Source organism: Saimiri boliviensis, chromosome 4, assembly GCF_048565385.1.
Source record: "Saimiri boliviensis isolate mSaiBol1 chromosome 4, mSaiBol1.pri, whole genome shotgun sequence".
NCBI classification, from domain to species: domain Eukaryota; kingdom Metazoa; phylum Chordata; class Mammalia; order Primates; family Cebidae; genus Saimiri; species Saimiri boliviensis.
In genome coordinates, this window is record NC_133452.1 from 50,587,565 (window position 1) to 50,613,568 (window position 26,004).

General features: G+C 36.0%; 1 protein-coding gene across 5 annotated transcripts in view; it reads left to right on the forward strand.

The window, feature by feature from the left end:
* Positions 1-21,902, forward strand: part of FAM184A (family with sequence similarity 184 member A) — a 121,790-nt gene extending 99,888 nt beyond the window's left edge. The window contains exons 15-18 of one of the 5 annotated variants that reach the window (XM_003938614.3): positions 9,574-9,691; positions 12,076-12,180; positions 15,127-15,329; positions 16,912-21,901. In XM_003938614.3, coding sequence (XP_003938663.1) covers positions 9,574-9,691; positions 12,076-12,180; positions 15,127-15,329; positions 16,912-16,993 — 508 coding nt within the window. In that variant the 3' untranslated portion in view covers positions 16,994-21,901. Of the gene's footprint in view, positions 1-9,573; positions 9,692-12,075; positions 12,181-14,672; positions 15,330-16,911 lie in introns of those variants that run through there. The other 4 variants (XM_010349300.3, XM_074397562.1, XM_074397561.1 and 1 more) reach the window with 4 other exon arrangements.
* The last annotated feature ends 4,102 nt before the right edge of the window (positions 21,903-26,004 follow it).

Below are 26,004 nucleotides of genomic sequence, written 5' to 3' on the forward strand. Positions count from 1 at the left end.
GCTAGAACAGTACTTATCTAAAGAATGTCCCTTAGGATCATGAACTATCATGCCATGGTGAAAACTGAAACTATGGCTATTATATGTTACGTAGAAAGAATATACAGTGAACAATAGGACTGTTATGATCCTATATACACACTAATAATGTATATTTTACAAAAATATCAAAACATTTTAACAAATACCAACTTTTAATAGTAATGGTTTCCTCAAGAGAATGGATTAAGAGGTACTGGAGATGAGAAAGAGCAGACTTTCTTTTTATGTACTTTACTTACGTATTGTTTAAATTTCTACAACAAGCATTTAATCGTCTTATGATTTTAAAAATCAATAAAGGAAAACATTACAAATAAAGTTACTATTCATATATAGTAACTACAATATTGTTAAAACCAAAATTTGTAATTCTTATTTAATGTTCTTTGAAAACCTTTAATAACTCCTTTCCTAGATACTTATAATACTTATAAACTGATATAGCTAATAGTTTCTACCCAGTCCATCTCTGTGGCCTAAACCCTGGTCCGACATAAGTTATTTCAGAATTAATCTACTCTAAGCTGCTGCTAATAATTTTTTCACCTGTAGTCTCTCCTCTTCCAATCAAATATATATATCCACATACTTCATTGAAGTCACAGTTAGTGACTAATCCCGTTATCCTTCATGTCAAAGTCAAATGTAAACTCGTAGCTCCCATGTGCCTTATTCTACATTATGCAACATCAACCCTTATTCCTTATTCCATCTACTGTCTTTTTATCAGCCTAGTGGATTTTCTTGGTTTCCTGTGTTGTCCTCTGCAGTCTAGAATAACCTCCTATGTTGTTACTGTTTAAGTATTATCCTCAAATCTAAAAATTATTTTCTTTTATTTCATTTATGTGACCAATTTAGTCTCACAGTAAGAATTATTACGTACATAGGTAACCACCACCACACATACATAGACACACACATATTCACTTAAGGCACAGCAGAAAAGGGTCCCCAGTGGTTATTTACTTGAGTATGCTCTGAGATGAGTTGCTCTTTCTGATGGACATATTCAGAATCTTCATGTTAGTTAAGCACCCTACAAATGCTTCATGAATGAATTTTATGATTCTTTCCCCATCATATGTACCACTTTTTGAAGTTTCCTTTAAATGGTGAGGAGACTTGTGTTACTTCCCTGATCACTCTGATTTTGGTGTTTGCTGTTATTAAATCCTTTGGGGCCTCATAACCTCATACTTTTGCAGAAATGATGTACAATAGACCTCAGGTCCTTGGCTATCATTTTTTCCTGGCCTCAGAGTTACTCATCAGACAGAGACTGAAATTTTGGCATCCCGTACTTCATTCTCTGAAAAATCATGATCACATAAAGAATAACATCAGTCTGTCTGTGTGTCATGTCTCCTTAGGAACATTATTTTACAAAGAGTAATGGTGTGTCCTTGGTTTTGCTTTACTCTGTTGCATATGGTTTTGCATATTATAAGTCTTCAGTAGGTAGCAAATAACTTAGTTTTTTGTTTTATGATCATTTTTAATAATTGAAGAATTATTTACCTTTAAGTAAAATATCTGCTTTTCTAGACCCTCCTTTCATTTTATGCTTCCACTTGGGTCCACACTAACCAACCGTGCTTCTTTTTTCACCAGAAACCTACTGCCAGCATGTAATTACCCTCTAGCTTTAGGTGTTTACTCCTTTAGTTAAAAACAAACACATATCAGATTTATTTTCTACCAGCTCTGTCCAATAGATTGTGATAATGAAAATATTTTGTATCCACTCTGTCCAGGTTACTAGCTTCTAGCCAAAAATGGCTACTGAACACGAACTGTGGTTAGCATAACTGAAGAACTGAATTTTTAAATTTCATTTAATTTTAATTAATTTAAATGTAAATAGCCATATGCAGACTAATGGCTACAGTGTTAAAAAGCATAGTTTTAGATAATTGGTTGTTTCTGTTCCATATCTTTAAATGCAGCCTGCTTGGATATGCTGAATGGTTTGGATTTAGGCAAGTAGTGAGCAGGGAGAGTTGGTTCCAACTTATGAAGCTGTGGGAAACAATATATGAATTGTTCCCACCCTGTTCAAAGGACTAGGGGATTCTATTGAGTTCCTTATCAACTGCACCTTGGCACCTTGGCTTTAAAACTTTGAGATCAAAAAAGTCTTGTGTATTCCTAGAAGATGGTGGTGATGGGAGCTCAAGGGACATAGTGTAATCTGGCAGGCCAAAGCATGCTGCTGAGGAAGCTTTGGGGCAGCTGCAGCTTCTTGCTTCTGCTCCTGCCCCAAATCCTGTTGGACTCTCCTCCTGGAGAGAGAAGGGTGGGGCAACACATGTAAGGATGGAAAATACCCTGTAAATCTATAAGTATTGTAGAAATGGTGATGAGGTCTATATTGCTTATAGAATGATGATTATTAGAAATTGTCTTCTCTGGTGCTGGAAATTAGTCTTTGATTTTCAGCGACTTTTATAGAAATTTTATTTTATTTTTCAATGAAATAGTAGTAAAAACTTAAAAATGTGCTGATTCTGGTTTTAGAAACAAATGAGAGAATGGGCTATTTGATTTTATCTAAATGATTTACTCTATAAGTAAAGAAAGTTTAACCTAAATGAAACATTCTCTATAACTTGAGGTCATGGCTGATCTTTTATTATGTAAAAAAAAAAGGTGGTTCTGAGATTACTATTGATTGTTTAGGTTTACTTAACAAAAGATAATTTCTTCTTGAGAGAAATGTGGAGTTTCTGGACTCAGATTTTAAATAGGTCAGTAATCCCCAGTTGAAAAGAAGCACTCCATCATACCTGAATTACTTATTTTTTAAAGTTTCAAGTCCTTTCATGTATAATACTCAAACAACTTTTGTTGTTGTTGCCATTTGATTCCTAATTTACCTTTCAGGTTCTTTTTTTTTTTTATTAGAGAGAGAAATAAATAAGAAAGAAAGAGGAAGAGAAAGAGGGAGAGAGAACAGGAATCTTGCTTTATTGCCCAGGCTAGAATGCAGTCTAAAAATGAGTATTGAAAACCTCTTTTATGCCGATAATTGTGCTTAACAATGGAAACAGGAAGGAATAAAGGAGGAAAATAACAAACAAGCAGCCAACCAATATTTCATTTTAACCTGTGAAATTGTCTATGCAATTACTGAGGAGTGACTTACTTCCAATTATATAGTCACTTTTAGAGTAGGTGTGATGTCGTACTGAGAAGAATGCATGTTTTATGGATTTGGGGTCGAGAGTTCTATAAATGTTTATTAAGTTTATTTGTTCCGGGTCTGAGTTCAAGTCCTGGATATCCTTGTTAATTTTCTGTCTCGTTGATCTAATATTGACAATGTGATGTTAAAGTCTCCCACAATTGTTGTGTGGGAGTCTAAGTCACTTTATAAGTCATTAAGAACTTGCCTTATGTATCTGGGTGCTCCTGCATTGGGTGCGTATATATTTAGGATTGTTAGCTCTTCTTGCTGCATTGAACCATTTACCATTATGTAATGTCCTTCTTTGCCTCTTTTGATCTTCATTGCTATAAAGTCTATTTTATCAGAGGAGAGAATTGCAACTCCTGCTTTTTATTTTTATTTTTATTTTTTGCTTTCCATTTGGTTAGTAAATCTTCCTCCATCCCTTTGTTTTGAGTCTTTGTGTATCTTTGCATGTGAGATGGGTCTGGATGCAGCATACTGATGGGTTTTGGCTTTTTATCCAATTTGCCTGTCTGTGTCTTTTGATTGGGACATTTAATTGATTTAAATTTAGGATTAATAATGTGAGTCTAATACTGCCATTAATCTAATTAGGATTAATATATGTGAGTCTAATACTGCCATTTGATGCTAGCTGGCTGTTTTGCCCATTAGTTGATGTAGATTCTTCATTATGTTGATGCTCTTTACCTTTTGGTATATTTTTGGAATGACTGATACTGGTTCTTCCTTTATATGTGTAGCGCTTCTTTCAGAAGCTCTTGTAAAGCAGGCCTGGTGGTGATGAAATCTCTGAGTACTTGCTTGTTCACAAAAGATTTTATTTTTCCTTCACTTATGAAGCTTAGTTTGGCAGCATATGAAATTCTGGGTTGAAAGTTCTTTTCTTTAAAGATATTGAATATTGGCCCCCACTCTCTTCTGGCTTGTAGGGTTTCTGCTGAGAGATCTGCTGTGAGTCTGATAGGCTTTCCTTTGTGGGTAACCTGACCTTTCTCTCTGGCTGCCCTTAGCATTTTCTCCTTCATTTCAACCCTGGTGAATCTGACAATTATGTGCCTTGGGGTTGCTCTTCTTGAGGAATTTCTTTGTGGTCTTCTCAGTATTACTTGGAGTTGAATATTGTCCTGCCTTCCTAGGTTGGGAAAGTTTTCCTGAATAATATCCTGGAGAATATTTTCCAACTTGGATTCATTCTCTTTGTCACATTCAGGTACACCTATCAAACGTAGATTAGGTCTTTTCACATAGTCCCATATTTCTTGGAGACTTTGCTCATTCCTTTTTACCCTTTTTTCTCTAATCTTGTCTTCTCGTTTTATTTCACTGAGTTGGTCTTCGACCTCTGATATTCTTTCTTCTGCTTGGTCAATTCAACTGTTAAAATTTGGGCATATTTCGCGAAGTTCTCGTATTGTGTTTTTCAACTCCATTAATTCACTTATATTCCTCTCTAAATTGTCTATTCTCATTAGCATTTCGTCAAACCTTTTTTTCAAGGTTCTTAGTTTCTTTGCATTGGGTTAGAACATGTTCTTTTAGCTCACAGAAGTTTCTTATTATCCACCTTCTGAAGCCTGATTCTGACAATTCATCACACTCATTCTCCATCAGGCCTTGCACTCTTGCTGATGAGGAGCTGTGATCCCTGAAGGAGGAGGGGCATTCTGGTTTCGGATGTTTTCAGCCATTTTGCGCTGGTTTCTTCCCGTCTTTGTGGTTTTATCCACCTGTCGTCTTTGTAATTGCTGACTTTCAGATTGGGTCTCTGAGTGGACATCCAGCTTGTTGGTGATGATGTTATTTCTGTTTCTTTGTTTTCCTTCAACAGATACCCCTCCCCCACAGAGCTGGACCTTCCCAGGTTCAGCTGTGCTTGCTGTGAAACTCTTAACTGTAAGCGTTTCCAATTGCTGTTTTTTTGTGGGGGTAGGACCAGCCGAGCACGATCACCTGGCTCCCCACCTCAGAGCCCCCTTTTTTTCTTTTCCTAATTGAATGGTCGATTCTCTCCCAGGTGTCCCAGTCGCCTGCCGAAAAGGCGCCGGGATGTATGCAATTTCCCGAGGGGTGACCATACAGGCTGAAACAGCGGTGCTGAGATTCATGGCGCTTTTCTGCCCGGGAACCTCCTGGTCTGGCTCCCGGCTTCAGTCCCCCATTCAATCAGCTGAATGGGCGACTCTGCCTTCCCAGAGCTCCAAACGCCAACTAAAAGGGCACCCAATCCCGCATACTCTGCACTGAGAACCGTGGCACCGGCAAACCAGCCAACAGCTGCACGGGCCAAAAGAGTTGCGCTGGCAACCTGTGGGACTCCTTCGCTGGGAATCTCCTGGTCTGTAGGCAACAAAAATTAGTCTGGAAGTCTGGCGTCCACTCACTCTCTGCACCTTCACTGGGAGCTGCAATCCTGAGCTGCTGCTAGTCAGCCATCTTGGATCTCTTTCGATTCAGGTTATTTTTGTAAGCTTTGTGAGATAAGGAAATAGTCTTGTCACAAATCAGAGTCTGTGTGTAATTTATGGGAAAAGAAAGGTTCAGCATTAAAAGGCTATAATTGCTGTATTTCCTTTATTTAAGAGTGTAGAAAATGATGATATAATAGTTTTTTCATCTTTATAAAATTGAAGTTCTAGGATATATGTGTGCATAATATGCTAATGTTTGGTTTTGAAACAATAGTATACTATTTTTGGCCTAAAATTCACTGATTTTATTTTTTTTATCCTTTTTTTTTTTGTTAATAGGACTATAACTTGGAAACTTTGTATACAGGTTTTTAGGCATTTGTAATTAAGGCCTGTTTTGTCCATGAATCATAGACATTGACCTGTATATTCTCAGAGCCAAAGAAAGCAGGGCATGCATGCCTGGTGAGAATCCATCAGTGGCCCTAATTAGTAATTTCATATGTTCTAGTTTTCCTTTTTCCTTTTTACCACCTTTCTCTTCTTTCTACTATCACTTTTAATGGAAATCTGTAAAATTTGAGTAAAAGACTATACTTGTGTGGTACTCTCCAGGTGGCATTTCCCAGGCTTTAATCATTCATACACAAACTTGGGAATTAGGTCATTTCTGGCTACTTACAATATTATTTTCTTAATATTTTTAATTGGCTCATTTTAACTTAAATGTTTAACAGGAAAACTTGATAACACTACAGTAGAACATTTATCACTACTGAAAAATTTTATCCTTTATTCTAAATAGAAGCTAAGCTATAATTATATAAATGTAAATTTTGTGAAAATAAAACGTTATTAGATTTTAGCTAGCATTTATGCTGAAGGCCTGCCTGTTGTGAAATAGAGTTAATAAACGTAAGTTAATCAAGGCCATTTAAGATATATAGACCCAAACAATTTTTTTCTTGTGATTAGAAAGATTAAAGAACAAACTTAAAAACAACTGTGTATCCAGGAAGAGAAAACCAAACACTGCATATTATCACTTGTAAATGGGAGTTGAACAGTGACAACATGTGGGCACAGGGGAGGGAACATCACACACCAGGGCCTGTCAGAGGTGGGGGTGATGGGGAGGGATAGTGTTAGGAGAAATACCTAATGTAGATGATGGTTTGATGGGTGCATCAAACCACCATGGCACCTGTATACCTATGTAGCAAATTTGCATGTTCTGCACATGTATCCCAGAACTTAAAGTATAATTAAAAAAAAAAAAAAGAATGTACCACCAGTTGTTCATACCTGGACTAAATTTTAGAAGCAGTGCTGGTTTCAGGAGCTGCCTGCAGCAACCGAAGAAAGAGAAAATGTTGATTACTCTTGACTTGAAAGAGATGTTGGAATAGTACCAAGTTTTCTTTCTATAAGAATTTTGAAAGACTAGTAATTATTGAAATATATTTGCAAGTTAAATCTATGTCATGTTACTTCCTTGTTCTCTCCTTTAATGCTTTCCTGTTTGTGTTTATATGGATTATGTTTTTTTCTGTTTAATCAAGTATATTTTCCTATTTAATATCCTGGTATTTTTCTTCTTCAGCATTTTTGGTGATGTAAAGTTACTGTATTAGTCCATTCTCACGCTGCTAATAAAGACACAGCCAAGACTGGGTAATTTATAAAGGAAAGAGGTTTAATTGACTCACAATTCAGCATGGCTGGAGAGGCCTCAGGAAACTTACAATCATGGTGGAAGGGGAAGCAAACACATCCTTCACATGGTGTCAGGAAGGAGAAAGGCCAAGCAAAGGGGGAAAAGATTTTCCTTTATAAGACCTTCAGATCTTTTGAGAACTCACTATCATGAGAACACATGGGTATACCTGCTCCCATGATTTAATTACCCCCCACCTGGTTTCTCCCATGACACATGGGGATTATGGGGACTACAGTTGAAGATGAGATTTGGGTTGGGACACAGCCAAACTAAAGTTTAAATGATAATAATTCTATAGGCAAAGGATATTTAAGCTAAATAAAAACACTGCAACTTGGGTTCAGGGACAGATCTTTATTATGCAAAATGTGGTTCAGAGATTGTAAATGATTGTTTTAGATTCACTTTACCTTAACTTTTCAATGAACAAAAAGATAGAAATAATAGTTTTAAATAGGCTTTAAATTTAGTTGTTTAGCTACCATTTATACCAAGTATTCTTGCTCAGCTGCAGGAAGCAGTTCATAAATTTTGTACTCTGCTTTTAATGATAAAAGAAAGTGTTCCAGTGACATCTTGTGGCTTCTCCAGCATAAAACCCAAATTACTATTTCTTTGACTAGATTAGTATTTCCCAACTTTCTTAAAATGTTTGCCCGTAAAATACGGAAGAGTTAACTCTGCCATACTGGGATAAAATGCAAGGTTAACTTTATGTGAGTTTAATGAATCACATTATTTTTCACTTGGTCTCTGTTTTCACAAAAGAACAAAAGTAAAGATAGTGGGACTTACACATTGTACAACAAGGTTGTTCAACCCACAGCCTGCATATGCAGCCCAAGACAGTTTTGAATGTGGCCCAACACAAATTTGTAAACTTTCTTAACTTTCTTAAAACATCATAAGTTTTTTTGTTTTTTTAGCTTATTAGCTATCGTTACTGTTAGTGTATTTTATGTGTGGCTGAAGGCAATTCTTCTTTAAATGTGACCCAGGGAAACCAAAAGATTGGACACCCCTGTTGTACAACTAACCTCACATTGATCTGATGAAGTGCCAGCTGATCCTGAGACAATCACTTCCTCATTCCATACTTCCTCATTGCCTGCATACTTCCTGACACCCTAATTGAGAACTTCAGCCAGGGGGCTGGATAGATAGCCTAGTAAGTTATCTCCAAGTCTTTAGCTTGGGCTGAGTTTGTGGAGGGATTTTATGGCACTCAGATACACTGAGATTCAGGTACCTCTATAGGGTTTTGGGTGAGAGAAGGAGTATATAACTGACTTCTAGAAGATAGATCATCTACAAGTTACTCAGTATTCATAAGTGAATAATTTTTCTAAAAATCTTTATTAACAATAACTTTATTGAACTTAAGTTCTATCCTTTATATCCTGAAAACAATAAGATTTTAGAAATTGTTCTAATTATCTGCATTTTCTAAAATTGAAAGTGCTTTTTCTGGAATTTAGCCAGCAGTTTCCATTTGTATTCTCTTCAGTCTGCCCCATCGTGTATTCTTAGACTCAGCAGGATGTGTCACCAGCTCATAAAAAGTGGCCCCTATTTTAGTGTTCAGGGCATTCAGGCCTATTACCACCTCATATCATTACATTTAGAAGGGAACATAATTATCTTACCTGATGAACCTTTTTTACAGTTTATATATGTTGGCTGATAATAAAGAATGTTTAAACTTCATTTTCTATAAACCAGAAAAAACTGACATCATACATGTGTGTCTTGTTTTTCTTTCATCTGTATTTGTTTCTTTTGCTTTTTATATATGTTACCAAGACTTATGTTATCACACAATATTGTATTTGTGATAAGCCTGCCTTTCTAGTATCAACCCTGTATTTGTCAGGTTAGCATCATTCAAAATATAATTTCTTCTGCAGATCTTATCTCCAAATATACTCTTCATCTTATCTCCAAATACCCTTGAATGACTTACAATGACTTCTTCAGAAAGTAACCTGCAAAGCATTTTATAGTATCATCTACCCCTGTAAAGCCTTTAATATATAGCTACTGCCTTTGAAGCAGTCATGTCATTATGCTTAAAAGTTTTAAGGAAAAAATAAGTTTTGTTTCAGATTTGTGTGTGTTCAACTAGACTAATTTTTTTAAATGTAAGTATTATAGAAGAATGTATCTGAATGATATCAATGAGCTAAAGGCTTTCTTGTTTTCAGATTAGAAGAAATGGAAGAAAAATATCTAAAGAGAGAATCAAAACCAGAAGATATACAGATGATTACAGATTTAAAAGCCATGCTTACAGAAAGAGACCAGATCATAAAGAAACTAATTGTAAGATATTTTGATTTTAGTCTAACCATGTTATTAATCAATAGATATTGATTGGGAAAATATGGGACAATATTTTTAAGTAATCTTAAGTGAAAGTAGAAAACAGAACATGTGCATTGTGACTGAAAATTTATTGAAATGTTTATGAATAAAGGTAAATATAAAGTAATTTTTAAAATTTAAATTTGGCTTTAGGGTAAGGGAATTGTATGTCTTTCATATTTTTTAAAAGAAAGTCTTTTTAATACATATTGAATGTTTAATAATATGTTACTGCTGGTATACAATTAATATACCATTGAAGTGTCTGTATGCACATGTGTCACACATGTAGAATTAGGATTGGCTAGCAAGGAGAAGCCAGCACATCCATGTATTAGCCTGTATTGTACACTAACAAGTTGAGAATATTGATTTCGTAAAATGTGTCCTAGCAAACACTAATCCAAAATTTTTACTCTATAGAAAAATAAGTATTCCATAATCTAGCCTCAGAAAAGTTGCATGCTTTCTCTTGGAATGTCAGTAACACTGAGATTCTCTCTTGGAAAGTCAGTAACAATGGATTCTTAATGGCTCTGAAGTTTATCAGCTAAGAAATACAGATTTAACAATTAATATACTTTTTTTTTTTTTTGAGACGGAGTTTCGCTCTTGTTACCCAGGCTGGAGTGCAATGGCGCGATCTCGGCTCACCGCAACCTCCGCCTCCTGGGTTCAGGCAATTCTCCTGCCTCAGCCTCCTGAGTAGCTGGGATTACAGGCACGGGCAACCATGCCCAGCTAATTTTTTTGTATTTTTAGTAGAGACGGGGTTTCACCATGTTGACCAGGATGGTCTCGATCTTTCGACCTCGTGATCCACCCGCCTCGGCCTCCCAAAGTGCTGGGATTACAGGCTTGAGCCACCGTGCCCAGCCTAATTAATATACTCTTTAACTATTGATAACTTCAGCTGAAGACTGTGGACTTTAGCTTGCAAAGAGTATAAGAGCAACATTTATTTCTGAAGTCCTTTTTACTCTATGCATCTCTTTTTGCATTTAGGAGAGGTAGCCTGTTGTCTGAGACTAAAAGTTCCTGCTGAGAGTAACAGGTAGTAGATTGGGGCTCACAGATGGAATCTGGGAGCAGGCTTTGGAGACATGAGTGTGTGCTGCTTCAATCCACCAGTCACCCAGTTTTCTACATATTGTGAACATGAGCACAGGCCTTATAGATTGCTCCATCTGATAGCAGCAGACTCATGGAAAATTATATTTCACACATGAAATCAGCAGCATGGTAAATGTATTGAAACTGTTTTCCATAGAAATAGCTATTAATTCCCAGTTCTTACCAAAAAGGTGTTACAGGTATAATTGTATTTTATCCTCATAGCGAATACACTAAAGCAACTTTCCAAAGTAACACAGCTCTTTAGGGAAGAGCTAGTAATGTAGCAAAGGGTAGTTCTATAGTCCTTCCACAACAACCTGATTCCATGGACTGTGGGGCACATAGGTCGAGATTAATGACATGAATGACAGTGGTGACTAAGAGAGGCATAAAGAATTCTAGATTTCACTAGAGTCTAATTCTGCTAGAACACAGCCCTGCATTTTCCCACACACTATTGTATTTACTTACGGCCTTCCCACATTCTGCTAGCTTAATTAGCACCATCTTGTTGGTGAAGCCAAAGGTAAAGGTTTTATCTCTGTATGGGCATTCACTTTTTCCCTGTTCTCTGATTACCATTGCTATCATAAATTAATATCTCAGATTAGATACAATCAAATCTGTTTACAGTACTGAAGAGTAATGAGGCTGGGTATGATGGCTCATGCCTGTAATCCCACCACTTTGGGAGGCTGAAGCCAGGTGACTGCTTGAGGGCAGGAGTTTGAGTCCAACCTGGGTGACATAGTGAGACTTTACCTCTACACACACCAAAAAAAAAAAAAAAAAAAAAAAAAAAAAAAATTAGCTGGGTGTGATGGCATATACCTATACAAAGAAACAGAAATAAAGATTAATGATATAGTGTCATCCTTATCTGTGGAAACAATTCAGTCATGCCCAGAGCCCCATGAATGTAAGTTAAACCTGCCCAAACCGCATACTCAGACCTGTGAAACAGAGATAGGCCCATATAAAACATTTAGGTCCACTTTTGAAGGAAAAGGGTCAAGTGCCTGAGTATAGGGTTTAAAAGGTGTTGAAAACTTACCACCCAACATTCCGTAAGACAGCAGCAATCAGGTCTAGAAGTCTTTAAACAAAGTCTATAAATCTTCATTCAGGTTGATATTAAATTTTAAATGAAATGGCATTTCTACATTTATGTTTTTAAAATATTCCATAGAAAATATTTAAAAGATGTTTATAATTCTTTTGCATAGGAGAATAATAAATTTTATCAGCTGGAATTAGTCAATCGAGAAACTAACTACAACAAAATATTTAACTCAAGTCCTACTGTTGGTGTTATTAATCCATTGACTAAGGTATGTGCTGCAAACACTGTAGAATAGGAATATGGTTTAAAAGTTGGTTAAAAATTTGGTGAAAATATTTGGAGCAGCATGGGATAAGGCTCCAAAAAAATGTTTTCTTAAATTTAATAATCTAGTACTACAACATATGAATTATTTATATGTTCATTTTCAGAATGAAACTGAATAATACTCCTACTCCTTTAAATATATTTTACCAAAATTAAAAAACTTGGTTCTACCTTTTTTCTTATTTCCAAAGAAAACTAACCTTCTGGCTCTTTGTAAGACAATTACTTGTAGTTTTGATTTTGTTTTTGTTTGTTTGCTTGAGATGGAGTCTCGCTCTGTCACCCAGGCTGGAGTGCAGTGGTGCAAACTCAGCTCACTGCAACCTCCACCTCCCGGGTTCAAGTGATTCTCCTGCCTCAGCCTCCTGAGGAGCTGGGATTACAGGCATGTGCCACCACGCCTCGCTAATTTTTTTATATTTTTAATAGAGGCAGGGTTTCACCATGTTAGCCAGGATGATCTCCATCTCCTGACTTTGTGATCCACCCGCGTCAGCCTCCCAAAGTGCTGGTCTTGTCGTTTTCTTACTGCTCACAATCCTCTGCGGAGTCCAGAAAGATACTCCACCCCTGGATACCCAACAGCTGTTCAAGGTTTAAGGCCTAATATCTTAATGGACCTTGGGTTGAACATGTATTTTGTTGCCTACCAATCATCATAGAAGGGTTTTACTTCTCTCAGTCTTCTGACCATTCTTTTTGGTTTGGTTGGGTTTTTTGTTTTCATTTTGGAGATGAGTTTTCACTGTGTTGCTCAGGCTGGTCTCAAACACTTGGGCTCAAGCGATCCTCCTGCTTCCAGCTCCCAAGTGGATGGGATTACAGGTGTTTGCCACTTTCCATGGCTTTATGACCGTTCTTAACAATTAAAATTGAATGACTTATTTTGATACTTGTTACTTTCTTAGGACAAATAGAAGAGCCGTGACATGGCCACGGCCAAGTCTTGCAGATCTTTGTACCCTAGCTTCCCGTGGTTCCAATAATGTTTTGCATATAGTAGATACTCAATAAATATTTGTTCAGTTGCAAAATTTTATCACATTCCCAATAAGCCACCACAAATTATTCTGTGATAAAGAATAAATGATTTTTTAATATCTATATATATACAAACACATACACACATATATATTGGCTTCATAGGAATTATGAATCTTGTGGCAGAAATCAAAAGTAGAATAAATAAAAGTGATAGTTCTAAAGCTGTTTTTTAAATTCAGATTTTATTAAGTTTCTCATCATGCCTAATCTTTATTAGGCCTTTATCCAGAAATTTTCCTTTCAAAGCTCATGAAACTTCTGTATTAAGAACACTGAATCTATCCTTCCAAGTTAAAAGTATTCCAAACTTCAAACTTGAATGTTTTCTAAAACAGAATGACTAGAGAGGCATGTAGCTGTATCTCAGAGTCTAAAATACTGCCTGGCAGATAGAAAGCTCTGAGTGAATAATTGGTGAATGAATATTAGTTTTAGTTTTTAAATTGATAATTTAGGGTGAAATAAGATTTTAATTATAAAGAAAGATTATTAGACTTGTGGAAAAGAGATATACTAAAAATATTCCTTTTATTATTTACTTTATTGGTATTAAATTTTTTAGCTGCAAAACCATTACTGTAGAATTTTAAGTGTTCTTTTGATTTCTTAAAATAGAAACCTTAAGTAGGTTTAATTATGCCCTCTGGTGACTAGAACCAGAAAGTGCAAAAGAAAGTTCTTCCTAAGAACTTTTGAACTACTTTTGACTGTTAATAGTGATTTCAGTTTTCACACATAGTTCTGAAGAAGACATTATTGTTATTTTCTTTTTCTGGTTATGCTAAAATAGGATTCTTGTCAGAGACTCTTCAAGTCACAGAATATGACAGGAAAATGTTTAGACAATAAGATAAATATAAAGTTTAATCTTGTATATTAATTGCATTTTTTCTCAAACTCGAGTTATTTTCCAAAGAAGTTTACAAATTAAATTAGTATATATCTAATTAGTAAAAGATGAGAATATTCTAAATATCTAATAATATGTTAATTTTTATTTCTCATATCAAAATGATCATTGATTCTAGAGATGTGAATAAAATACTTTGAGACTAAAGTTAGTGAATTGCAAGCTGATAGAATTTGATATTCTGCAAGGAATTTGTCTTTTTATCTCTTAATTGTAAAGACTCATTAAAAAATAAATTGATTACTATTTTATAATCTTTAAATTTTTAAAAATATGAACCAATAAATGATATTGCCAATTAATTTGGAAATTAGACTTAATTATGCAGATATAATTTTCTCTCTTCAGAAAGATAGACCTCACAGTGAATTTAAAACTAGATTATTTCTCTAAGTCACCTTTAGGTCTTTAGTAAAAATGTGTGATTTGTTTCAAACTACATTGCCAAGCATTTTCTCATTCCTTTTTTTTTTTTCCAGGCAAGAACTGCCTCCCTTTGACAGATGGCTAAATTTCATGGACCTCTCTTTTAAAATTATGTTTAACTTTGCTCCTTCTCCTAATTTTAGCCTAAATCCATTTAACCTTCTATCTGCAAGACTTGTTCTCTCCCCTGACCCTTTTGCCCTTTTCTTCCCAAAAGGGAAATCTTTACCCCTTGGCACTCTTTTTACCTTCTCCCATTCCTCGAGAATGATTCCTAATATTTCTTCCACATTCTTTCTGTCCCAGTAGCATGTCTATCTTTGAGGATTCCATGTAGATAAAAAACACCTCCAAGGATTCTCAGACCACAGTTTGGGTAACACTGGTTAATTAATTTAACATAAAGCTTCCAAAATTTTCCTATGCCAAATTTCTATCTTCTGCCTTCCTATTTTCTCATTTGTCCTCATGCAGGGACTATCCTCACATGTATTATTTTTAATGCAGCAAAAGAAGAAGAATGATAAATCACCAACAAACAGGTTTGTGAGTGTTCCCAATCTAAGTGCTCTGGAATCTGGTGGAGTGGGCAATGGACATCCTAACCGCCTGGATCCCATTCCTAATTCTCCAGTCCACGATATTGAGTTCAGCAGCAGCAAACCACTTCCACAGCCAGTGCCACCTAAAGAGCCCAAGACATTTTTGAGGTGAGACCCGTCTCACCAATGGTTTTTTCTTTTCTTTTTTAACTTGGAAAAATTTAACCTTCTTACATCGCAGAAATCGCTACTTTAAGAACAACCTAAGAAAAATTACTATGAAATATTTTCTTCAAAGTATATTTATCACCTCTCTAGAGAACTTCCTTTTGACTGTGTTAAAAAGATTTTTTTCTAATTTCTAGTCACCAGTCAATTGTCTAAGTACTTGAAGAGGTGTTAATGTAATTTATATGCTTAGAATGTTAATATTTTGCATAATTATTTTTACTGTTGTCACAAATTTTTAAATTAATAATCTATTCTTATTGTAGAACTTTAAAATAATTTCTTTACTAAGTAGTTTTTGTTTTTATATGTTTATTTTTTCCCTTGTTTACCAAGATTATTTATAAATATATATATGTATATATACACACACATATATACATATATATATTATATAGTCAAAATAGAAACATACGTAAGCTCTGGGAACTTAAATATACTTAAGCAAAAACCAAATTTAGAAAAAATAAATACTTTTTTAAATTACCATTCCAATTTTGTTACCTTGCAGTTGTTGATTAAATGTATTAACAAATTTTGAATGAAATGCAAATTTCATTAGAAATTTAGCCATTAGATAAAGTCAGAAAGTACTGCTGTTTTATGCTGATCTTACTATTACTGATTTTTTGCTGCTTTAAGTTTTTTTTCATATTTTTACTAGATCTTAGCAGTGCCACTAGTAATGGTTTTACAAGTAGGCAGGTTTTTTTTAGGCTAAGTTATTAATGACATAGTTAATGTTTAACAAAAAAATAGCAAGTATGAAAAATAGTCAAATACACCTCTGAATTTGTCTCCTGCTAAATATTTTGTGTTGCTTATTTTCCCTTGTGCATGGGTATGTTCAGGTATCAGTAAGATGCATGTGCATGAGCTCAAGGAACATGACTACTGGAGTTTCCATTACACATTGTTGCGTGCCTTGTAATTTTCCCCAAAGACGGTAGGGATTCTTTTGTTTTCTTAAGTAGCCCAAAGAATCTTTAGTTAGAGTTAAGATAAGTATAAACTATATAACATCAGTGATGGGGGGAAATTATATTTTTAATGTACTCTTTTTTCCTGGAGTATTTGCATAGGGAATTATGAAATGAAAATTTAATATAAAATGCATGTAGTAAAAAGTACTAGTTTCTTTAGTTATGTTTAAGGACACATCTGTAAGATCAACTAAAAGAGAAAAGGTGCTGACGAGAGAAACATTATCTTATTCTCTCTTATTTCCCGCAGTTCTTACTGAATTTTTTATTCAAAAAAGGTGACATTTTTGCAACTGTTTTTTGTGGTTGTTGTATGTGGCTCCTCCTTAACTGACTTCATTTGAGCTGCTGATGCACTCTTATGCTCTCACAGAGTGGAGAACCGACTCTAGTGTAGAGGGAGTAGCAAATCTTTAAAACACAACTTACAACGTGGGGAACCCATTGTGGTAATCTATGCTGATGTTTTATGTGCTTTTGCCTTCAGTTTGCAAAATGACTTAATGCTGGGTTACATGTCTCTCTTTTTATGAATTCAGTCCTGCTCAGAGTGAAGCTTCTCCAGTGGCTTCTCCAGATCCTCAGCGCCAGGAGTGGTTTGCCCGGTACTTCACATTCTGAAAGAATTGCGTTGGCACAGCTCTGTATGGACTGTTACTAAGAGCATGACTTTATACAGATTGTTATGTAAATAGACTTTCCTATGTCAAACACTGTGAATGAGAAAGTATTTGTCTCTCCAGTTTGAAAATGCACTGTATTACCTGTGATATTTATTGTAATTACTCTATAAGATGCTATATTATGTGTGTAATTATAACTGTTATTTTTATTTGAGATGAAAGAGTCTCTAACCTTTGTAATTACTGCATAATAAATTTTGTTAAGCAATAATGCTTTTCATTTTTTTCTAAGTTTTCTTTAATTTTTAAACATTTTTTAATTCCAGGTAAGACTTGTCAACAACTTTTACTGCATAATAATCATGTCACATCAAATTATTTGACTTCAGTAATCAAAACAAAATCAGGAGAGGGAAATATAAACTATTGTTTCATTACAATGTGTAATTTTAACTAAATTATTCTCAAATTTACAAAGCTAGAATGAAAGTGTTTGTATAAATTGTGAGCTTTCAAGTATATAAAATACCGTTGACTTTTAGGTTTGTTTTGTTTTGTTGATAGTTGAGATCTAGAGCGTTAGTACAGTTAGTATCTATAATTAATACTATGTTATGTTGCCAAAAGTCACTAGGTAAAGAATAGTCAATTTGATTTTAATTCATTTTAAAAGCCAATTTGATAGTTTTCTAAGTTGACATAATTAATAAGGAGCAAGACATAAGGATTGGGAGCTCAGGAAAAGAAAGAGTAAGCTATAGATGTTTTGGAACATGGCATGTATAAGATAGATAAAACCACAGGTGTGGATGAGAACAATAAGGAAAGGGGGCTGAGGATAGAACTTTGGGAGAAACTAACATGTCAGCAGCAGACGGGGCTTGAATGAGAATGAGAAGTAGAGTTATAGATCCAAAAAATCATAGTGTCCTAGAAGAAGAAAGTTTCAGAGAAAGCCAGCAGCCAGCCAAAAATGTTAACTGCTATAGTTACCAGGAAAGGGAAAAAAAGAAAAGTGTCCATTGACTTTGACCAACTACAAGGTGGTCTTAGCCAAAGCAGATTCAGGGTAACAGTGGCAACAAAAGCCTGATTCTAGGAAAGAGGGAAATGGAAGTCAAGGAAGTTGAGACAGTGAGTAAAAACCTCCCTTTGAAAAAACGTTTAGTAATACAGGGAAGAGGAAAGAGAAAGTAAAGTCATAGACTGGGAAAGGTGAAGACGGGCTTTGTTTGTGTCTTTAGGACACTTATCATGCTTTTATGCTGGAGGAGAGAGAGAGAGAAAGAGAAATTGAAAGGACAGGAAGAGAAGGGAATCCACCACCTATAGAATACTTGAATCTTCTTCATAACATCCCTGACTGAACTTTTATACTTCCAGTGATAGGAAGCTCCTTTCTGTGAGGCTAGCACTTGCTGTTCCACCTAGTATCTTAATCTCTGTGACTCAGTCTTCTGGGCTATATAATAAAATATACCTTCCACCCTACCTTCCCAGAAGATAATATGAGATAGCTTATGAAAGATCTTAGGGAAGGTGTAAATTTCCACAGATGAGAAAATAGTTGTCTTGAAAAGTAGCAGAGCAAATATATTAAAAAACCGTAAAAGGATTCTCAGGGATAATTGAGATCAGAAACAATGTATATTGAAACCTATCAGCATGATTGTGGGTTTTAACCATCTTCAGCTACTATCATGCAAGTTTTTAGGAAGGGATATTTGGACTTACCAGGATTAGGATAGTGTTGGGTAAGTACAACAGAAGGAGGGAGGTCAAAGGAGCCAGGGTTTTTGCAGAGAAGTGATAATGGAAATATCACTGATTAGTTTTATGCTAGGATTTTAGAAGTAAAAGCACAGTGAACAAATACTATTAATTGCATTACCTTAGATGTCAAATTGATTTTTACATATAGGTCAAGGTGCTTAGTTCTCACCTCATTCTGTTACTTCTTCATAACCAATTATATGTAGGTATTAAATTTCACTAACACCATATCTTAAAAGATTACCTTTTCGTCATCACAAAACATTGAGTAACTTGTGGCTTTTCTCCAAACACTATGATTTTAAATCTGGAGTGAAGAGATAGGTCCTAAGGGGTGAATAGTAAGGAAATTTTCTTTGTATGTACAGCAGTCTGTACTGCAGCTCAAGCAGAGGGCATCTTGATTAGCTAAACCATGATTGGTTTGTTTTTCCGTGTCTTTCGTTATGTTGTAGAGAGTGTTAATGTGGATTAGAGGGTGGGAAAGGAAAAATGTTAAGTACAACATAGTTGGAAATGCTTTATTCATGTCCACAGGAACTGTATACAAAAGTCTGTCAAAAAGTCATACAGGTGGCTCATACCTGTAGTCCCAGCACTTTGGGAGACCGAGGCAGGTAGATCATGAGGTCAGGAGATCAAGACCATCCTGGCCAACATGGTGAAACCCCATCTCTATTGAAAATACAAAAATTAGCTGGGTGTGGTGGTGTGTGCCTGTAATCCCAGCTACTCAGGAGGCTGAGGCAGAAGAATCATTTGAACCTTGGAGGTGGAGGAGGTTGCAGTGAGTGGAGGTGCAACTGTCTCAAAGAAAAAAAAAGGAAAAGCAATACAAATTAAATATTTAGAAATATATCACAATCAGGTTTCTTAGTTAAGTATCAGATTCCAAAACTGTGTTAATGATAAAAGCATATGAAAACGTTTTGAGAACAATGTTTTGCTTTGAGTTCAGCTAAAAATTATTCATAGGTAGTCTCTTGTTTTCATAAATGAACATATTCTATCTTTCTAACAAAATCAACAACATAATTTGAAATGGAGATATTCTTTGAAAATAAGATGGCTAATTTTTCCTTTATTTTTAATTTTTAACTTTTTTTTTTTTTTTAGGCAGGATTTCACTCTCGCCCCGACTGTACTGCAGCAGCATGATCACAGCTCACCGCAGCTTCAACCTCCTGGGCTCAAGTAATCCTCCCACCTAAGGCCCCTCAGTAGCTCAGACTGGAGCTCCCTGAGTAGCTTAGACTAGAGCCGTATGCCACCACACTGAGCTAACTTTTATATTTTTGTAGAGATGAGATTTTGCCATGTTTCCCAGGCTGGTCCCGAACTGCTGAGCTCAAACAATGCTCCTTTGCCTCCCGAAGTACTGGGATTACAGGCATGTGCCACTGCATTTTCCTTTCATTTTATCACAAATAGTTTAACGTTCTCTTGTCACATGACACCATTGTGATACTGGATTAAACTATATTAATTTTGGTTTGGAAGGTTACTACATATTAACCACCTCTGGTAATCCCAGGAATATTATCTCTAATTTTTTTTAATGTAGCAGTATTTAATTTTAACAATATAATTCTGATTTGCTGTTATTAGCAGTCAAAACCTGTTTGAAATAACTAGAGAGCACAGAAACAAACCCTCACATACGGCCAAATGATTTTCTTTTTTCATTGTTTTTTTGAGGTGGAGTTTCACTCTCATTACCCAGGCTGGAGTGCAATGGCCCGATCTCGGCTCACCGCAACCTCCACCTCCTGGGTTCAAGCAATTCTCCTGCCTCAGCCTCCCAAGTAGCTGGGACTACAGGCACGCGGCACCATGCCCAGCTAATTTTTATATTTTTAGTAGAGACGGGGTTTCACCATGTTGACCAGGATGGTCTAAATCTCTTGACCTCGTAATCCACTCGCCTCGGCCTCCCAAAGTGCTGGGATTATAGGCGTGAGCCACTGTGCCTGGCCTGGCCAAATGATTTTCAACAAGGCTAATCGGACTATTCAATTAGAAAAAGGCAGTCTTTTCAACAAATGGCGCTTGAAAACCTGGATATCCACATGCAAAAGAATGAAGTTGGACCCTCACCTTATGTACAAAAATTCAAAATGGAAAAAAGACTTGAACAGAAAAGCTAAAACTATAAAACTTAGAAGTAAGCATTGGGTGACATTAGATTTGGTAATGATTTCTTAGCTCTGACACCAAAAGCAAGGCAACAAGCAAAATAATTGGACTTTGTAAAAATTTAAAATTTTTGTGCATCAAAGAACACTATCACCAGAGTGAAAGACACCCTAAAAGTGGGAAAAAATATTTGCAAAGCATATAGCTGATAGGGGATTAATATCCAGGATACATAATTTCTAGCTGGGTGTGGCAGCTCACACCCATAATCCCAACACTTTGGGACACCAAGGCCAGAGTATCCCTTGAGGACAGGAGTTGGAGACTAGCCTGGCAACACAGCAAGACCTCCTCTCTACACTTTTTTTAAAAAGTTAGCTGGATGTGATAGCACACACTTGTCTCAACTACTAGGGAGACTGAGGCAGGAGAATCACTGACCCCAGGAGTCTGAGGCTGCCGTGAGCTATGATCATGTCACTGCACTCCAGCCTGGGTGACAGTGAGACCCTGTCTCTTAAAAGAATTTTTAAAACAACAACAAAATTCAGATTGGGCAAAAGAATAAATATTTCTCCAAAGAAGTTACACAAATGGCCAATAAGCTCACAAAAAGATGTTCAACATCACTAGTTATAATGGAAATGTAAGTCAAAAATCACTGTGAGACAAGATGCTTCATTATAATTAATTAGGAGGGCTTCCATAAAAAACAAGACAAAAACAAAATAACAAATGTTGCTAAGGATGTGGAGAAACTGAAGCCCTTGTGGGAATGTCAAATGGCAAAATCACTGTAGAAAACAGGCAGTTCTTTAAAAAGCTAAACAGAATCACCATATGATCCAGCAATTCTACTTCTAGGTATATACCCCAAAGCAGGGACTCAAACAGATACTTGTACACTAAACGGTACTAGACCTTCAGTCACAATAGACTAAAGCTGAAAACAACCCAAATGGCTGTCAGCAGATGAATGGAAAAACAATGCGGTATAAACGTATATTGGAACATTATTCAACCTTAAAAGAAATAAAATTCTGATACATTCTACAACATGAGTGAACCTTGAAAATGTTATGCTAAGCCAGAAAAGGCAAATGCTGTATGATTCCATTTACCTGAATAGGCAAATTCATAAGGATAGAAATGAAAACAGATGTTACCAAGGGTTAATTTTTTGGGGGAATGAGGGAGTTACTATTTAGTGGGTACAGCATTTCTGTTTGGAATTATTTTTTTTAAGTTCTAGAGATGGATAGTAGTGGTGTTGCACAACATTATCAATGAACTGAATGCCGCCGAATTGTATACTTATATATGGTTAAGATGGGAATTTAAAGTTATGTATATTTTACCACAGTTTAAAAGGACTAAGTAATAGGGTACTATCTCAGTGACTCTTCATTGGATTCTAAATAAACACAATATGTAAGTTATATCATAAATTGCTATATTTACAAGTTAAGGTGAAATCCCTTCTGTTTAAGATTCATTCCATTGGCTTTTTTCTCCATGCCATTTTCTGTATGAATGTTCTGCTATTTGGTACCTCAGCATATGTTTAAGTAGCAGTATCTCAACAGAATGTGCTTGGAATACACAGAGAACAGTAACCTAAGATTACCTCAGATGCCAAGGGAGTGTCATGTACAGACTAACTTACGGGTAATATGTTTAGTATTACCAAAGCATTTATTTTTATTTATTATGTTTTAGAGATAGGTTCTTGGCTGTGTTGCCCAGGCTGGTTGGGAACTCCTGGGCTCATGTGATCCTCCTGCCTCAGCCTCCCAAGTAGCTGGGATTACAGGCACATACTACCATGTCTGACTCTGAGGCATTCACACTTCTTATCTCCCAGTTTTTTGGAGCCCTGCAAAGGCTTTTTTCATGCCCTCACACTGAATTATACATTCCTTCCTAGGTGCACCCATAGCACTTAACAGCTATTCATTCAACATATTTACTGGGTGCCAGGTATTACTTAACATGGTTGGGACAAATTGAACAAAACACATGTATCCCTGTCCTCATGGAACTCAGCCTAGAGGCAGGGAAAATAAAGAATGACCATAAATACACTGAACATTGGGAAGTGGTAAGTATTACAAGAAATAGTAGGACAGGGGAATCAGAAGTGTGGGGGCTGGGAAGGGGTGGACATAATACAGTATTAAATGGAATGATCCAGGTTAGCCTTATTAAAAGGTGATACAGGAGCAAAGACTTTGGACTTTCCCTTCTAGTACAATGCCAGATTCCTACTAGGTTATTAGATGAATTGAATGAAATGGGTATGTGTCTTTAACAGAGAAACTGATGCCATGTGTAATGTGTACACATGCATGCTTGTGTATATGACTGTACATAGACAAATTCCTTGAAATTTTAAGTTCACTGCCATTTTATATTTAATGTATATGAATATGCAAGTGAAAAATTCATATAGTGCTTCAATCAAAAAGGTTCACAAGTGACTATACAGAAGACACTGAAAGTGCATATATTTATTTTTTTATACTTTAAGTTCTGGGGTCCATGTGAAGATCATGCAGGATTGTTACATAGGTATACATGTGTTATGGTGGTTTCCTGCATCCATCCCCCCTGATCTACATTAGATTTTCTCCTAATGTTATCCCTGCCCAACCCCTTGACTCCCTGCTATCCCTCCCCTAGCTCTCCCACCCCCCAACAGGCCCCAGTGTGCAATGTTCCCCTCCCTGTGTCCATGTGTTCTCATTGTTCAACATCTATTTATGAGTTAGAACATGTGGTGTTTGATTTTCTGTTCTTGTGTCAGTTTGCTGAGAATGATGGTTTCCAGCTTCATCTGTGTGCCTGCAAAGGACAGGAATGCATCCTTTTTATGGCTGCATAGTATTCCATGGTGTATATGTGCCACATTTTCTTTATCCAGTCTATCATTGATGGACATTTGGGTTGGTTTTAAGTCTTTGCTACTGTAAACAGTGCCACAATGAACATAGGTGTGCATGTGTCTTTATAATAGAATGATTCATAATCCTTTGTGTATATACCCTGTAATGGGATTGCTGGGTCAAATGGAATTTGTATTTCTAGATCCCTGAGGAATCACCACATTGTCTTCCACAATGGTTGAACTAACTACACTCCCACCAACTGTGTAAAAGCATTCCTATTTCTCCACATCCTCTCCAGCATCTGTTGTCTCCAGATTTTTTAATGATCGCCATTCTAACTGGCAAGAGATGGTATCTCAATGTGGTTTTGATTTGCCTTTCTCTAATGACCAGTGATGATGAGCATTTTTTCATATGTTTATTGGCTGCATAAATGCCGAATTCTACCAGAAGTACAAAGAGGAGCTGGTACCATTCCTTCTGAAACTATTCCAAATACAAAAAGAAAGAATCCTTCCTAACTCATTTTATGAGACCAACATCATCCTGATACCAAAACTTGGCAGAGACACAACTAAAAAAGAAAATTTCAGGCCAATATCCATGATGAATATTGATGTGAAAATCTTCAATAAAATACTGGCAAACCCATCCTACAGCACATCAAAAAGCTTAACCATCATGACCAAGTTGGCTTCATCCCTGGGATGCAAGGCTGATTCAACATACACAAATCTATAAATGTAATCCATCACATAAACGACCAAAGACAAAAACCACATGATTATCTCAATAGATGCAGTGAAGGCCTTTGACAAAACTCTACAGCCCTTTATGCTAAAAACTCTCAATAAACTAGTATCGATGGAATGTATCTCAAAATAATAAAAGCTATTTATGACAATTGCACACCCAATATCATCTGAATGGGCAAAAACTGGAAGCATTCCCTTTGAAAACTGGCACAAGACAAGGGTGCCCTCTCTCACTCCTATTCAACATAGTATTGGAATTTCTGGCCAAAGCAATCAGGCAAGAAAAAGAAAGGGTATTCGATTAGGAAAGGAGGAAGTCAAATTGTCTCCATTTGCAGATGACCTGATTGTATACTTAGAAGACCCCATTGTCTTAGCTCAAAATCTCCTTAGACTGATAAGCAACTTCAGCAGTCTCAGGATACAAAATTAATGTGCAGAAATCACAAGTATTCCTATACACCAATAACAGACAAACAGAAAGCCTAATAATGAGTGAACTCCCATTCATAATTGCTACCAAGAGAATAAAATACCTAGGAATACAAGTAATAAGGGATGTAAAGAACCTCTTCAAGGAGAACTACAAACCACTGCTCCAGGAATTAAGAGAGGACACAAACAGATGGAAAAACATTCCGTGCTCATGGTTAGGATGAATCAATATCATGAAAATGGCCATACTCCCTAAAGTGATTTATAGATTCAATGCTATACCCATCAAGCTGACATTGACCTTCACAGAATTGGAAAAAAACACCTGAAACTTCATATGGAAGCAAAAAAGAGCCTGCATAGCCAAGACAATCCTAAGCAAAAATAAAGCTGGAGGCATCATGCTACCTGACTTTAAACCATACTAGAAGGCTACAGTAATCAAAACAGCATTGTACTGGTATAAAACCCTGAACAGAGGCCTTCGAAGTAATGCCACACATCTACAACCATCTGATATTTGACAAACCTGACAAAAGCAAGCAATGGAGAAAGGATTCCCTGTTTAATAAATGATGTTGGGAAAACTGGCTAGCCATGTACAGAAAGCTGAAACTGGACTCCTTCCTTACACCTTATACAAAAATTAACTCCAGATGGACTAAAGATTTAAACATAAGACCTAACACCATAAAATCCCTAGAAGAAAACATAGGCAATACCATTCAAGACATAGGCATAGGCAAGGACTTCATGACTAAAACACTAAAAGCAATGGCAACAAAAGCCAAAACAGACAAATGGAATCTAATTAAACTTTAGACCTTCTGCACAGCAAAGGAAACAATCATTAGAGTGAACTGGCAACCAACAGAATGGGAAAAAAATTTTTGCAATCTACCGATCTGACAAAGAGCTAATATCCAGAATCTACAAAGAACTTAAATTTACAAGAAAAAAACAGCCCCATCAAAAAGTGGGTGAAGGATATGAACAGATACTTTTCAAAAGTGTATATTCTT